A 17,929-nucleotide genomic window follows, 5' to 3' on the forward strand; every position below is an offset into this window, starting at 1 on the left:
TTTTTTTTTTTAATTGTTAATATATTTGTTATTGATATTATTGTTGCTATACCCCTGGTGAGCATCGATAAAGATTTAGTGAATATTATGACAGATATTATGGGCTTAAAATGAAATATACTTTTTTATGTGATGCTAGTTATAAGCTTATAATAAGTTTGTAATTTTTTTTAATTGATTAGACAAGCAAGCTCTTCTTGTGATACATGCAATCATTTAGGAAGTCTCCTATACGTGTTCAAAGTTTTCCCACACCCTTTACTCAAATTATAGCCCGACTAATACACTAGCCTGGCAATGAGTAGGAAATAAAATTATAAAAATATATACGGGATATGTTACCAATTACATATGACTAAAACTTTTTGATATGCATCAGTTAATATAATACCATACCCATTGATATCGTTGATTGCTTTGAAATCTAGTAGTGAACCTGAATGAACAAATATGCAAATATAAGAAACCGCTAACAACATCCATCTCTAGCAAAAGGTTGAACAGCTTATATCCTTTTGAAACCAGGATGTACCTAATGAAAGCCATCAATAAAATATGGCAAATTATCGAAATTAAATAGTAAAAATTTATACAATTATTATTCAATCACTATTTCTGATAACCCTCCTTCTTCATTGAATCCAACTCCAAAAGGTTTGTGCCTGCAACATTCCTTTCTGAAGCTCATCTTGCAACAACCACCACCACCTACATTATGCATTTTATGATCTAGCCCATGGTTCTCACAACAATGTTTTACCATTTTCCCCAACTCCTCTTCCGTTATGTAGTACTCTTGTAAGTGATTCTGTTGATGATGATCGCCCGCCTCAGAGATATGGCTGGAATGACCATGTGTAGTTTCATAACTAGAGTGGCTTTTCTTGTGGGATATATGGTCATGACAGTTGTTGCTTAGCTTCTTAGCCACATTTTCACAACTACGGGCTCGTCGTGATTCAACATTTAAATCTTTGTGTGCCTTGTCACTAGGATGAGCACAGCATGAACCATGGTTTTCGTGTTTTTGCACCTCATCATTAGGACTAGAACAGCAACTATGTTTTCTTCCGTCACCTTGTACCAAATGGTTTGCCACATGTCCCTCTTCATGATCATGAGCACAACAATCATCTTTTGTTCTTTGTACACAAACTTTCACTTCTTGCAAATGATGCTCTTCAGTTTCTTTCATCGGCTTGTTCACCTCACTTACATGATGATCACGAGAGCAACAACTATGTTTGACTTGTGTTTCTTGTACCAATTCCTGTTGCTCATTACCCTTATCTTTACGACCACAACAATCTTTCTTCTGGCCAACATCGGAACACTTGCTTTTATGACATTTTGTATGCCCATGTTTATCAGATGAGCATTTATCATGCTTATGAGATGAATGGCAATGTTTATGATTATGCGAGGAGCCCGAATGCTTTTGTGAACCTTTTGAAATGGGTGTGGTTCTCAGTAGAAGCATGCTGTTAAGAATCACCACTAAACAAGTTCCAACGTCAGCTAAAACTGCAGCCCAAACTAATGGATGGCCTGCAATAGCCAACGCAATTATAGCAGCCTTGGTAATAACAGCCAAAAAAATATTTTCAAATATTTTTCTTCGTGTTTTCCTCGCGAGCCTCACTGCTATCGGTAGTTTACGTATATCGTTTGACATCAGAATCACCTGCCCAGTCTCGGTTGCAAGTGCTGATCCTGAGATCCCCATTGAGATTCCAATATCTGCCGTAGCTAAAGCAGGCGCATCATTGATCCCATCACCAACCATTGCTGTTGGGCCTAACTTTTGAAAAGCTTTAATGTGCTTGGCTTTATCTTCTGGTAGAAGTTGAGCATGTACTATATCTAATGCACCCCCTAACTGCAAAGTATAAAGTTGAAATGAGTACATAAACTTTCAATTGAACATGCCTAGCGGACATTTGATTTTCACCTCATTTTGTGCACGATTGGCTGCAGATTGACAATCTCCTGTAAGCATAGCAGTTTTTATACCCATTGATCTCAGTTCCTTCAGTGCCTCTTTTGCACCAGTTCGACATGAATCTGATAGACTGAACACTCCAGCAAGTGAAGACCCTAGAAATATGTATCCCATCGACGTTCCTTCCGTTCTTTCACGCTCATTATTCAGAACTAAATCTACAAACAAAAATTGATTAACCACAAAAAACGGACTAATTAAATGATGCACACAAAACAGATTGGAAAACTATGCACCTTGTGAACAGCCTGCTCTAATTGCAATCTTTTGGTTTCCAATATAAACATTTTTCCCTTCAATTTTCCCATAGATTCCTTCTCCTGGAAAATTTTCAAATTCCTCAACGTTTTCTGGTTGTGTTTCTACTGAATACGATTGTGCATAGTTTATAAGTGCTGCAGCCATGGGATGACTAGACTTGCTCTCTATACTCGAAACCCTTTTAATTTTCAACCAAAACAAAAATCAGTATCAGGTAGCAATAATATGTAAAAACCTATTACCATAAATATTGATCATAAGAGTGAGTTGATAATTTACCAATATAGCAATTTGTCTAGAATGATGTCGTCAGTTACTGAATCGAAGGTAGAAATTGAGAATTCTCCTCTAGTGATTGTCCCGGTTTTGTCAAAAGCAAAGACTTTAACTTTAGAAAGTGTTTCCAAGTATTCTGCACCTTTGATCAAAAGTCCGGTTGTAGCTGCCATTGACAGGGCACAATATGTAGCGACTGGTGTCGACAGTACGAGTGCACATGGACATGAACCCACCAAAACTACCAATGCCAAGTGATACCATTTATTTAAATTATGAAGTTTCATAATAGCTGGTATAATAGCCAAGCAGGCTGCTATAACAATAACAACTGCACGTTCACATGAAGAGAACTAGTGTTAGCACCAATAATCGATTAACTAGATTATTGGCATAATAGCCAAGTGATACCATTTATTTAAATCATTATAATGGCATGTTATAATGATTAGCAACCATTACCTGGGGTGTAATATTTGGCACATTCATCTATCAATCTTTGAGTTTTACATTTGTTGTTTTGAGCTTCTTCCACAAGCTTAGCCATTCTCGCCACTACACAATCTTCAGCTAGAACACTAGTGTTAATGCTAATGTAACCTGCAGAAATATAAAATGGGTTTAACAGAAAAATCACATCCTCTATTCATACTTTGACTTTTTAAGTCACAAGAACCTATTTTAAATCAATAAATTTTTTACAAACTTTTATGTTACGCAATAATAACTTAAAATATAGTTTTCTAATACAAGCATTGGCATGTGTATCAACAATAATTTTAACAAGTACCGGAAAAAAGATTAAAGATTTTGAATATCAGAGTAGAGTTTTTGACCTCAAAAGTCAACGCATACCATTCAGATTTATTGTGCCAGCCCATACAATGGAATCTACTTGTTTTGATACAGGAAATGACTCTCCAGTTAGAGCTTTTTCATCAACTTCACATCTACCGTGCACCACAATTCCATCAATCGGGATAACGTCTCCAGCCTTAACTATGAGCTTTGTATTGACCATGACTTCATTGGCATTGACTTCCTCGCCATTGCTAGCCAATACAGCTTTTTGTGGAGCCATGTTCATTAAAGATGACATTACAGCATGGGCCTGCAGATTTGAAGGAAAACATTCTATACATCAGTAGTTTAAGTTATATTAAGTAACGATTTTCATGAAATATACGAGAGGCTGCAGCGAACCTTGTGACCTGCCCTTGACTCGAGCCATTCGGCAGTAGTGAACAAGAACACTATGGTTCCTGCTTCCCAGTAATCCTTAAGAAAGATTGATCCTGCAACTGCGAGTAAGATTTGGTGGTATTAGTTTCAAAAGCAAACGCTAATTAGTAATTTTAGTTAAAAAGAAAAAAAATCCGGGTTGATTCTAGACTGTATGTATCTCTAGATTGTACTTTACCTTTGATCCCTAGCTCCTCGTTGGTGGTCGTTAATAATATAATTTATTCTTGTTCTTCTAAAAGAGAGAAAAAGAAAAAAGAAAAAAAATGTAAAATTTAATTGAGAAAAGTCGGTTTTTCATCTATTGTTATCCTTTAATATGTGGCCTACTAGTATTTTTATTTTTTATGAAACTATATTATTCGTCCTCTAAGGACTAGATTCATGTTCAATATGAGAGAAAGGTAAATCATGTAAATGTAATATTATAGTAAACGAAGCATTTAAAAAAAGTGTATGTTATACATCTATCGTCGTCCAAATTTTGTAAGAAATTGTGAAAGATAAAGCAATCAATGATTAATTACTCATTTTTCAAAAACTAAAAGTAACAAATTCTTTAAACTCTACATACCAATTGAGTTTTTATATAGTGGATAAGAAAAGAAGTATTTATTTTACATTCCCTACGGCCCACGTGATGAGCAAAAGTCCCAAAACTATTTCGGCAGAGATTCAGATTCCTAGTGGAACATCATTGGGCCGGCCCACGCCACAATACAATAGCATATGGCCAATAAGGCAATAACATTAGAATACGTACGTAAAGAAAAACAAAGCCTAAAACAGACATACATACAATACTTACTATTAATTGATGTCTTTTTAACTTGAAGAATCTAATCTTGTTTGCACTTTGTTTTTGTGTTTTCATCGTAACTTTTTTGTACGTAATGTCAGAACAATGATTATGTTATAAATGGGTTTTCTTTTGTTTAAGACAATATGATATCTAGCCAAACTTGTAATTAATTACTCTTTGTTTGAACTGGCCGGTTACTCACTTGTTAGTTTCAATGAATAGAAATTCAATAATGAATCACAATTATTGAGCACACATGATACATCAAAAATGGCAATGGATCGATGTGAAACTAAAAACATGAAAATATGCATTTATGAATTATATATGATAGACGTTAAAATGATCATTATTGTGCACTAGATTAGACACTTTTTTAGTTTAGAATTGTGTACGTACCTGCAATGAGCATGAGGGTGTTTATATCAGGTCTGAAATTGAAATTGCGTAACGAAGTAAAAGATTTCAGAGCAATAGGAATTATGCCTATGGCAACTCCAGCGAGTGCCAGCCATTTAAATGGTGAATAAATATAGCCCAGAAATGACAACGAGAGTAAGATACCGCAAGCCACTGCATACGGGCTTGGCCATTTATTACGATACTTTGTATCTCCTCCTTTTACTCTCACGTTTGCTTCCAATCTCGCTTGGTTAAGCGCCTTAACTAATAAAACAAATAAATGTAATTAAGATCTATAACACTAGTTATGGTAGTAATTAATGTAAAACCCTTATTTAATAGTATTAAAACTGAAAGGATACAACAACAACAAAAAAAAAATGTAAACTGTTATAAACAATTGTTTAAAATGAAAAGAAAAAATTACATGTATGCATCATCTCATCTTGAATATATTTTACAACACTTGGTTAATTTACTAATGTACTAATCCATATATTTCAAGTCGTATTATTTGGGAGCGATACTGAAACTTACTACTTGTATTGTAGAATGCAAAAAAGTTATAATAAAATAAGGCTTATAAAAAAAACACACACACGCAAAAATAACCTTTTTTAAAGCAAGAGTCGCAAGAGTGATTAAAAAAAAAAAAAAACACAAAGATAACTTTTTCAAAAGAACGAGTCCTTATTTTCCTGAAAGAGGTATTTGTGTTCGGTACCTACAGGGTCCACACCCCTTAGCGAAGTGCCAAATTTGGTTAATTTAATACTCATTGTTTTTGGTACATTCTCATCACTCGACTCTTTCTATGTATAATCTACTAGATTGATTGGTGCCCGCACAATGTAGTGAGGGTGTAGTTATTAACATAAAAGTAATTTCATTGTGCCCGGAGATGTGAAGAGTTTTTGCGGTGGGATGTGAAAGGAGGCAGAGGGGGACGAATTGTGAGTTACTATGTGTTTCTAGCGTGAGAGAGGGATAGAGGCTGAATTTTTTTAAAAGGCATTTTAGTCACAGTTATAAAATAAAAATAAAAATGTATTAAAATAGAGGGTAAATTAGACATATCAAGTTCTTAAATTTAAAGAAGAAGGGTTAAAATTCTTTTATAAGGGAATATAAATATCACATTCAATTTAAACTCACTTTCTAACGATTTACATTTAAGTAATACCTAAATATACTTCCATAATAGTTGACTATAAATGTATGCAGACTGATAATTGTACCATGATTTTTAATATTTTTACCACAACATATATATAAGTATCATAACGTACAAATATTCACTGTGATAAAATGATCAAAAATATGAATACAAATATCAATCCCCATAAATATATACCTCATTAACCCTTCACCCTCTCCTTCTATGGGTGTAGCCACTACAAGGTCCTCACTATCAACCACCTCTATGGCTTCACCTGTCCCCTCTAACCATCACCTATCCTTGAAAACCGGTTGTTAGGTTTTCATTCTATACCGAGAACAATATCTACGCGTTACGGAGGTGACGAAGGTGGCGGTGAATGGCAGCGGCGGTGCTGGCGGTGACGGGTGGTGGTGGCGGCGAGCGGCGATAATGGCGGTGGTGGTGGTGGTGTGGCGTCGGTGAGTAATGGAAGTTATTGATGTGATATGGCTATGATGTATATAAGTACATCATGCAATAGAATGTGTACATTGTTTAAATTTAAAATTAATATTGAAATATTAAGTTCAATATTGAAAATCAAAAATGAATTTGATATATAATATAGTATAAATTATTGGGTAAAAGTGTTTTAGTATGCTGAGTCAATATATTACTAACATGATAACGACAAATTAATTGATCATCGGATAAAAGACTAAAACATTTTAAGTGCTTGTTTTGCTTAATGAACATGTGAATGTTGGTTATATATGAATATTTAAAGAACATGTGAATGTTTGTATATATTAATAGTATTTAAAGTATTTTTTTCGATAAAAGCTTTATGAATTATGATATCAGCTAGTACATTGAAATTTTGTCATAAGACCAAACATCGTGCTTTCTGACACCCTAATCTTCTATAAAAAAAAGTTAATCTTCTAAACTACTAACATGAGCCGTTACGTTACTTCCATATGCTTTATGTCACTTTATATCCATAAAAAAGAAGATTAAAAAGGATAGAAAGAGAACGTTATCGGATGAAAATTTAGTTGTATAATTCTATAAAATTTATATAAGGTGAAATCTTACCACTGGCCAGATACTTAGAAAAAAAAGGGGTAAATTGTAGTGAAAGATATATAACCAAATAAAATACATTTTTTGACAAATTTTTTTACGTAAGATATTTTCATACTCAAAAGAAATTGTGAAATCTAGTTTTGCATATTTAGGAGAGCAAAAAAATGAGAAGTTGCAAAAGGAAATAAAAATGGAATACGGACAAGAAAGCTAGGTAACTTAATTAGAATTTAAATTTTGACAAGATGAACTTATATGTTAGACGTAAAACTTAGAGGGTATATACACATAGATAATTATAAAAACACACACATATATATACCTCAAAAAGAATATTCTTGCAATTTTAATTCAAATATTATTTGCTTCAAAGATTAGTTAGGTAATTGAAAAATTCATATCATTAGTTATGACTATCATTAATTAGATATATTTCTACACGTTAAAAGTACGTATTTGGATGCACATGACTTTAGTATAATAATAATGTAGAAGCTAGAAGAAAGAAAATGATAGATCAATTAAACAACTTAATTACACTCATGTTGTCAAGTAACAAAAAAGTACCAATTAAGTGATCATGAGAAGTAGATATATAACAAGAAATACATTACCAATTTGAAGCTGGGAGACTAAGAATGGATCATGAACTACGATGACGGTTCTTGAAGGAACAATGACAGAGATATCGTGAACACCTTCGATAGGTCGAAGGATCTTCTCAATCAATGGCACTTCGGACGAACAACATAATCCTAAAACATCAAAGTAGCTTTTTTCTAACTTCTTTGTAGAATTCTCCTTCATCATATCCTTTTTTTTTTTTTTGTATATATGGACGTTTTCGGTTATAGTATGAAGTGCGGAACAAGAGAAATAGAATAGAAATTGGGAGAAATGGCGAGTATTATTTGTAGTGGAGGGAGAAATGGAGTTTAAGGAGAAAGGAGAATCGAATTATGAAAAATGTTGTGTTTGATGGAATGTACGAATGAAACCACTTTCCATGTGGGGCCGAATCTTTAGAATTGAAAAAAAGCTGAAAAGATAATACTAATTTATTACTTTTTTCATGTCTCCTTTTACATTGTTTTGCTTTTTGCACTAAGAAATATTTTTTTATTACAAAAATGTTTAGATCAAGGTAAATTACATAACTGATATATGATTAACATACGATATTTCAAAGTGATTCAAAGGGATTGTAGTCTTGTAGAATAGCATACTGAACTACTAAAGTATCAAAATCATAGGTCGAGGCCGTCGGGCTCTAAAACGACCTGAATTAATAAGAATATGATATTTATTCATTTGGCTTAACGAATAGATATCCAAACATAACAATTACGTTCATATTTGCTCATTCAAGACATTGGTTATTCGTGTATATTTGCTTGTGTTCATGATGGAGATAAACAGATATAAACGAATGAATATACATGAACAAATATATCGTTGATGAAAACATTTGTAGCTTAGTTCCTTTAATTGTTAAAATAACTAATTAAAGAGATTAATCACTGTAAAATTAATGTATTTTTCTTTTTATATATGGTTGGCCTATAACTAAAATATTGATGTGTATCACCCACAAACTTGTAAGCTAGTTTTGTACATGGTTAGCCAAAACTACCGGCTATAGCCGGTTACACTCTATTGAGCTGACGTGGCACCTTAACTGGTCATGACGTGACAACTTTACTGTTAAATGTACTTTTTTTGTACATGGTTGCCTAATTTAATTTTTTTTATCGATGTGTATCACTCACAAACTTATAAATTTTGTACATGGTTGACCAAAAACATGTTATAACCGATAGAAATGGCGAAAATGTTTTTCTTATTATTAACATTAACAATATGGATATTTTGTCTGTATTATACTGATGACATAGATTCTAATACATCCAACATTTTTCATCAAATACAAACGTGGTCTCATCTTTATTAACTCAACAACCATATGATGAAACAGACGTGATTGGCTGTTTCAACCCGCCGTTTGTTTCATCACCGGGATTCAAGAGCTAGCCATGTCTATTTCATCTATTGTTTTTTATTATTTATTTAAAAAACACGCGACCACGTCTGTATTTAGTGAATAAGGTTAGTTTATTAGGATCCATGTCATCAGTATAATATACACCTAATATCCATATTATTACTTTAAATAATAATAAATAGTTTTGGTAACTAGTATCCATATTATTAATTTAACGGCTATAACATGTGCTTTTGGTTAACTATATAGAAATTTTACAAGTTAATGGGTGATACAGATCAATAAAAAAAAGTAAATTGGGCATATACAAAAGAAAAAGTACATTTAACATGTAAGTTGTCACATTAGTTCAAAAAGTACATTTAAAATTTTAGATTTTCATGTATTTTTAAAATTTTCTTATAAGTTTTTAACATTTTGACCCCTTTTATATTTATATTTGACGGATTAATTTTTAATTTTGCCACCTCTGAGATTTTTTTCTGCTACCGCCTCTGCCCCCCCCCCCCCCCTTTTCCCTCACCGCTACCGTTACCCATCATTGCCATTACTACTGGCACCACCACACTGCTGGTACTACCATCATTGTTGCATCACGTGAATATATAGTGTAGTCACAGTATCACACTTTATCACACTTTAAATTGAAACACGGTAAGGTCAATGTATAATGAAGGCATGAGTTAGTCCATCGTCATTTGTCAATCTAGATTTATGGGCTAATAACATTCTTTGCATTTATTAATATATTTATGTTTTGAACGGCATTAACGTTCTTTGCATGAACATTCGATTTAGGCAATTAACTTTTTTTTCGTTCTCTTTAACCTGGGTAACATACTATATATCCATATTTTTTTGGTCAGATTTATATCAAAGAAAGATTTCATTATGTAAAGAAGTATTACGAAGTATTAATGTAAGTCAATAGCTCGATAACATTGGTTGAGATTAATTAAGGGGGAACTCAAAAACAACCGTTGTGCATATGGTCTAACATAACTTTTTCCGTTTTTCGTTAATAAGCTTCACGTAGAAACGCATAAAAAAAAAACGCTAGTCTTAAAAAAAAAAAAAAAAGGTAAAGAAGGCACCCTATTCCTGGAACCATATTGGATCCCTATCATCCCACCCCATAAGAATTATGATGTCAGTAAAATATTTTACTTAATAATAATCACATGATATGGACATCCCAAGAATTGAACACACGTCTCTTAACTTCACATATAGACTCAAACTGCATTGATAACGGGTATCACTCCACTAGACTTATGGATTGATTGGTAAAAAAAACAAGTAATTTCTATCTTCAGTTAAATGTTGCTATACTATTCTGATTTTCTTGGTTGCCTTTCTTTTTCATTTTTTTTTGTTTTTGTTTTTGAACCGCCACTACTAGAAAACTGGGCTTTAGCGACGGCCAAATCCGTCGGTAATGACTATTAGCTTTTTATCTCTCTTCTTTCCATCAATACCTCAAAATTTATTCTTTTATATCTGTAACAAAAACATGAAACAAAATAAAAAACACAAGTTATAAAACACATAATAATATAATACTGATAAAAATGAAACATGAAATTAATAACTAGTTTCTATCTTAGAAAACAATACCTGCGCTGCATACAATTGTTTTATATTTCAGCTACAAAGATGAAATCTTCTTATTCCAACAATCTGAAAAAGGAAAAAAACAATAAAATTTTCAAATTTATATGGAAGGAAAAGTTAGTGAGAATATACATAAACAAGAATATGTTGTTTACTTCTTTTAGTGTGGATCGACCAAGAATAAACTCGCATCTTCGGCCTATTTATGATCATTATTAGATCTACACATAACAAACAAAGATGGGTTTTTAAATCTACACAAAACATACAAAGATAGTTTTATAGATCTACACAAAACAAACATAAACGTTATAGATAACCAAACAAAAGCTTAAACCTCGGCGTGCTCGATCGATTTTGAGATTTTTTCATGTGGTGGGTTTGTTGATTACAGATTTTGAATATTAATAAAAAGGTGGAATACAATTTATGAAGGTTTTATTTAGTGTTTTTTAAGTTATTTGGTTGATGGTTTTTATTATACAATAATAGATGATAAGAAAGAGTGGTGGAAAAAAAATGGTGGTAGAAAATGAGGATAAGAGTAGAGAAATATTAAATATAGATGAGGATAAGGTTGGTTTGGGATATGAAGGATTTGGGGGGTTCAGGTGGGATTCGAAAAATTGAAACTAAATTCAAGTTTTTCACTTCATTTACAATATTATCTAAAATACAATATAGTAACAAATTTGGTCAAACACTCAATAAGTAAAACATAAACCTATATAATTATAAGATAAGATAGTCCAAGATAGTCTTACCATAGAAGATGTATATAATTCTATTATTATAAGAACTAGACATAATAAAATGTGTATCAAGAAGTTTGGAACACTATGCTTAAAAGCTACAACTTAAAGCTAAAAAAAAAATTACAAATACAAGCTACAACTATTTTTGTCAAACATACTTTAGATATATAATTTTTATTCATATATTAACAAATAAACAATAGTAGCATTATACTACTAAATTAAAGAAAAACAAGATAACCAACACATTATTATACTACTAAATCAAAAAAGAAAAACAAAAAGACAAATAATTGATCATGATTGACGTCTACATTGTAAGCTTTAACAATACTGAATTCAATTATATTTTTAAATAGTTGCACATCGTGCGGGTAAAAGACATAGTATATATATATGATAGAGATCAAATGAGAAGGTACCTTAAGGAGAAAAGGGTGAGAATGTTCGTTTTCTATTTTTTTTTAACTTGTTTTTTAAACTATTTTCTTTTTTTCCATTTTTTTTCATTCTCTCTTTAATTAACTTTTTTCATATAAAAATTTTAAACAATTTTTAAAAAATTTTAACTCAAATTTTCTCTTTACTTAGAAAAACTTTTAGTCAAATTTTCACTCAAAAACCAAGGTTGTTATTTTTGAAATGTAGCACTTACAATCTTTATAATATGTTAATATGAAACTACGATAAAAGACACATTTCGTGTAAGGAACGTGTCAAGTGTCGTTTAAATAATATTGCCATTCTGTTTTTATTATATTCTTTGTACGATGTCCAAGGATGAACATCATTTTTAACTTAAGGATAACTATAGAACGTGTGACGATGATAAAAACACAACTTTCTTGAGTATAAACAAGTTAAAAGTTTCTCAATTTAAAACACAACTATAGAACATCATTCTTTGTGTTTCTCAATTTAAAAGACACACACATAAAAAATGTTTATCTTTTATAGTATTAATAAAGTTTTAGTTTGGTCTTGTTTATGTCTTATAATTCAAATGCTACTTCGGCCGATAAGCGAACGAATATAAACAAATATGAAAAGTGGTAGTTGTATGTTATATACGAGTACTATATATAATCATTGATGCAAAGTACCATAGAAAGTATGCTAAAATGGTTACGATGGCCAACGATAGACATCATTTTTAACTTAAGGATAACTATATAACGTGTGACGATGATAAAAACACAACTTTCGTGAGTATAAACAAGCTATAGTTACATTTTATATATATTTTTTTGATTATGTATGAAGTTTAAAACCTAGAAAAATAGGTTTTAAAGCTAAAAGGCTAAAATAAAGAATTGACGGTCGCTATCACCGACGGATTACCTACGGATTTTCAAAATCCGTATGTAATCCATCGGTAATAGCGACGGATTACCGACGGATTATTATACTTTTTTAGTTTCAAAAATTTAAAACTTGTGTTTCTCAAATTAGAAGACACACACACACATAAAAAATGTTTATCTTTTATAGTATTAATAAAGTTTTAGTTTGGTCTTGTTTATGTCTTATAATTCAAATGCTACTTCGGCCGGTAAGCGAACGAATATAAGCAAACATGAAAAGTGGTAGTTGTATGTTATATACTATATATAATCATTGATGCAAAGTACCATAGAAAGTATGCTAAAATGGTTACGATGGCCAAGGATGGACATCATTGTTAACTTAAGGATAACTATAGAACGTGTGACGATGATAAAAACACAACTTTTGTGAGTATAAACAAGCTATAGTTACATTTTATATATATATTTGTGAATATGTATGAAGTTTAAAACCTAGAAAAATAGATTTTAAAGCTAAAAGGCTAAAATAAAGAATTGATCGTCGCTAATCCGTCGCTATCACCGACGGATTACCTACGGATTTTTAAAATCCGTAGGTAATCTGTCGTTAATAGCGACGGATTACCGACGGATTATTATATCTTATTAGTTTGGTCTTGTTTATGTCTTATAATTCAAATGCTACTCCGGCCGGTAAGCGAAGGAATATTAACAAACATGAAAAGTGGTAGTTGTATGTTATATACTATATATAATCATTATATATAATAATTGATGCAAAATAACATAGAAAATATGTTAAAATGGTTACGATAGCCAATGATGAATATCTTGAATAATTTATAACTATAGTTTAATGAATATTAACTGTAAGCAAATTGAGTTTTAATTATTAAAAAGTTTTTTTTTTTTATAAATTATTTGGATATTTAGAATAACATGAATTTATATTTTATGTAGTTTATTTTAATGAGAAAAAAAGATTTAAAAGTGTAAATTATATTATTTTTAAACAAATGAATAAAAAACACAAACACGAAAGTGAGTAATGCAAAGTATTATCTAAATGATAACACGATGACCACAATTGCCAAGGATGAATATGGTTTTAATATTAAAAGTAGTTAAAAAAACACGAAACAATGAAAAACCGCCGGATTAGATGATCAAATTACTTGAAATATTAAATTTTGAATTATTAGCGACGCATTTCCGACAGACTAAGTCAACGGTAGTTATTTATATTTCATTATTTTAGTATTATTAAATAAAATAAAATTTATCTAGTATTTCCGTCGGTAATCCGTCGGTAACTAAATAATTATTTTTAAAAATAAAAAGTATTAGGTAGTATTTAAAATGTCCGTCGTTAATCGGTCGGTAACGTTTGTACTTATCCGACAGATTACCTACGGATTTTCCCGTCGTTATTTTGTCGCAAATCTGTCGTTATTTGACTCATATGTGCTAAACAATGTGGCGACGGGCTATCCGTCGGTAATAGCGACGGATGTGTTTTCGTCGGTAATTCCGTTGGTAAAGGCCAGTTTTCTAGTAGTGTGCCTAATAATTCTTTTTTTTTTGGTTGCTTTTGATTTATTTTCATGTTGCTTTTACCATCTTTAATTTTACACATGACTTAAGTAAAACTTGATCCATCAAAACGTAAAACATGTATCTTGTAAACTTTCAGTATTTCAGACGTTCATTTTAGTTGCTTCTGAATGGCAAAAAATGGAATCACTCTTAATGAGATATCGATCTGTAATTTATATAGTCTAAAAATACGTTTTAAGACACCTTTTATAGACCTGATGACTTTCTATCTCATTCATTTTCGAAGATATAATACTAATCATCAATAGATGGATTAGTATATGGTGGAGCCTGAGACTGAGAGGTCTTGATTTCAAATCCTGGTGTGAATAAAATGCTCTCATGAATGGAGACAAGGGTCTGGAATTGGAGTTAGGTATATGAAGAGGCATACCGCGGAGCCCAAATTTGTCATTCAAAAAAATATATATATCTACATTTAACAAATTTAAGCTCTAACACATTGGATTAATAGATATACAACTAAGGTGGTGTTTGTTTAAGGATTTAATAAAACAGTTATGATGACTTAATCAATAATATAAAATATATAAAAAAAAATAAAAATGAAAAAATATAACAGATATATACATATATATATATATATATTTAAAAAGGGGATAGAAAAAAAATGAATCCCAGTCTAAGATCTATTTCCTTGCCATATTTAGAAAATGAGTTCTCAAAATAAATCAACCTATATATAAAAATTGGGTATTGTAAAATGTAAACAAGTATTAAAGTAAAACAAATAAGACTAGATCTTGACCCTTAGATCATGGTTAAATTGATGCACAAAGATTCACGAAGCAATTGATGTACGATGATTTTCATGATGCACGGTGATCAAATATCACTGAAGAAAAACCTATTGTTTTATTTGTTTTACTTTAATAATTGTTTTATTTTACCTAAAACTCATATATATACACATCGAAACTAAAGTTTTATTCAAATATAGAACTTGATTATTCTTATTTGGACATGTTGTTCCTATGTGTATCTATTATTGATGTTATTCAATTGATTATGATTTATGAAATTAATAGACGGTATATGTTTTCTTACAAAGATAAAACCAGGCCACTAACTAAAAAGAATATATAGATGGTGTTTCATACTATATATATATATATAGATAGAATCTTATATATTTAGTGCATTGTGATTCATATTATCATGTTTACCACTTTCTAGTACATCATCTGCATAGCGATACCCAACTTAATTTTGAGATGTTGAACGCGCGCGTGTGATTCTGATGAAACTAATCAACCATATTTAAAAAAAATAAACTCAAACCATTATAAAAAACATATAATTGGTTTTAATGTAGCAAAAGATGTAGATTAATTAATTGTGTGTGCGCAGTAGCCAATAACAAACATGCTTATTTGTGGAAAGCAAAAGAGTACGTGGTATTCGACAATGAGCACCACATTGGGCATATTGATATTATTATATGTACTATCTAGGAAGCAGATGGTCAAAGTTATGTACCAAGATATGGTCTCGCAAAATGACACACTAGTTAACTAATACGAGTAATATTTTGAATTTTTCTAGCTAGGCTGGCGCTTGGTTATACAATTTGGAGGCTTCATTCGGATTTCCAATTAAATTCTTTTTTCTTTTTTTTTTTCAAAAGGACTCTGAGTCGTATACCTCCGTAAATGATGAGTCAGTTTTGCACATTTAATTTGTAGAGTCGTACTTAACTAAGGTGATCGAATTCGTGACGTATCAAGACGCCTTTAAAAATCATTATGCCTACACTACCAAATTTGTCACGGGACATGTGATGTGATCGGATAAACATGATATATACACAGATCGAAGCTTTTGAACCTTTTATTATTTATATACGCCTGTACCGTACATATTATGTATTTGTTGTATACTCGTATATGCTAATGTTTTTAACTTAATTTGAATTTACTTTTGGACCCATCAATCTAATTAAGCATGTTATGATCGATACGTGTTTATCATGACGATTATGATTAATAAGTCCTTAAAAGAGAAACATATTTTTTTTTACTAGATAAAGTAGCTAGCTATAAATATATATATGTATGCATATCTTGTGGGTCTATAATGATTACATTAGTTATCAAAAGCAGGATATATAACCTTTTAATTGAATGGTGTGTTACGAGTTGTAGCATCAAATAAGAAGTGGATTTAGTGGTAGAAAGCAACAAAACATGGTCTCTACATTAAGCACTCCAAATTATGACAGATTGCCAAAACGCATCTAATAAGCATATACTTAATGAGTGGTAGAAAGCATAAGAATATGGTCTCTCACAATGTTCATGAACTTTTGGTAGATATCATATGTCTCGATCTTGGTTTCAATTCCCACTATTATATATCCTTTTAAATTTCAATCATTGCTTGATGTCTTCTTTAAAGGCAATTGAGAATTAAGCAGTGTACTGTTATATGTATTCCACTAAAGATTATGATCAAAAAAGTTCTTATATTACTCGTAATTATCTAAGTTAAGATTGTTTTAATTTGTTGCTCAAAAGTCGACAATAATTAATGTTGCCGATCAACAATCTATGATAGATAGGGTGATATATGAAAAGGAATTATTCTTCTCCTCATAATATGTATCGCTTTAAGAGTTATGATTAGTACTTCATACACACAAAAAAAGTATCCTAAAGTTTAAAAAGCGGTTGTACATTATACATATGTGTGTCTAGGGATGGTATTCAATGTTGTAGCATAACAACCCGATTGACACCAAAACTCAAACCATCTCATACCCAAAACCGATACCATACCAAAATTATTGACTGGTACTTTTCGGTTCCATACCCGTTGGTATGGTTAAGTTTGTTGCCAATACTGTTGTTAAACCAGATAGAAGCTACAAACTATCTTAAACTTTTGCTATGGTTCATTTTTTAATGTCTTTGCAAGAAAAAAAGATGAAATAGCCATGCGGCCCATGCCCGTAGGAGTTAGGACAGTTGATGGCCTTTTTTTTTATAATGACTAACAATAATAATATGTAAATCATGTGTATAAAAGTACCATATACTTTCACAATTTCATTGCCACTACCAGTTAAGTTTGCTGCCAATAATGCTGCACCTTAAAAGCCACAGCTAGCTTCATCTGCATAATTAGCATTAATGCTGTTACAAAGTGTTTTCTAGTCAAATGATTCCCTGAGCATTTGTTGTACTTTGGAAATCCTAGTTGACCCACCAACAATATCATATCATTCTTGTGAGCCATATTCCCATCTATCAAACATTTTTCAACATGCTCGATAGTACTCAATGATTAGTGCATTACATGTATAAAAGGTGTAGTTTGTACAAAGAATATAAAACATACAACGGATGACTTCACGGTACTAATAAGAATGCAAGATTATTTATACTGTAACTTTTGAAATGTAAAAAAACAGAAATTTT

At 31.3% G+C, this 17,929-nt stretch overlaps 1 protein-coding gene and 1 long non-coding RNA gene across 3 annotated transcripts; both read right to left on the reverse strand.

Moving 5' to 3' along the window:
- Positions 1 to 379: 379 nt before the first annotated feature.
- On the reverse strand, positions 380 to 8,049 carry LOC122596201 (putative inactive cadmium/zinc-transporting ATPase HMA3). The gene is made up of 9 exons (XM_043768737.1): positions 7,830 to 8,049; positions 4,983 to 5,249; positions 3,743 to 3,840; positions 3,395 to 3,650; positions 3,002 to 3,139; positions 2,543 to 2,870; positions 2,239 to 2,441; positions 1,952 to 2,160; positions 380 to 1,879 (listed from the first exon to the last, which is right to left on the reverse strand). Exons 1-9 carry the CDS (start codon positions 8,023 to 8,025, stop codon positions 599 to 601), a joined length of 2,976 nt encoding a protein of 991 aa, XP_043624672.1. The 5' UTR covers positions 8,026 to 8,049; the 3' UTR covers positions 380 to 598.
- Positions 8,050 to 10,365: 2,316 nt separating this feature from the next.
- On the reverse strand, positions 10,366 to 11,368 carry LOC122596202. 2 transcript variants are annotated; one of them, XR_006323295.1, is made up of 4 exons: positions 11,169 to 11,368; positions 10,987 to 11,052; positions 10,835 to 10,897; positions 10,366 to 10,717 (listed from the first exon to the last, which is right to left on the reverse strand). It is a non-coding gene; the product is annotated as an uncharacterized LOC122596202 (long non-coding RNA). The 2 variants fall into 2 exon arrangements; XR_006323296.1 differs by having other exon boundaries at positions 10,987 to 11,368.
- Between the last annotated feature and the right edge of the window lie 6,561 nt (positions 11,369 to 17,929).

The sequence above is a fragment of the Erigeron canadensis genome, chromosome 4 (genome assembly GCF_010389155.1).
Source record: "Erigeron canadensis isolate Cc75 chromosome 4, C_canadensis_v1, whole genome shotgun sequence".
NCBI lineage: Eukaryota > Viridiplantae > Streptophyta > Magnoliopsida > Asterales > Asteraceae > Erigeron > Erigeron canadensis.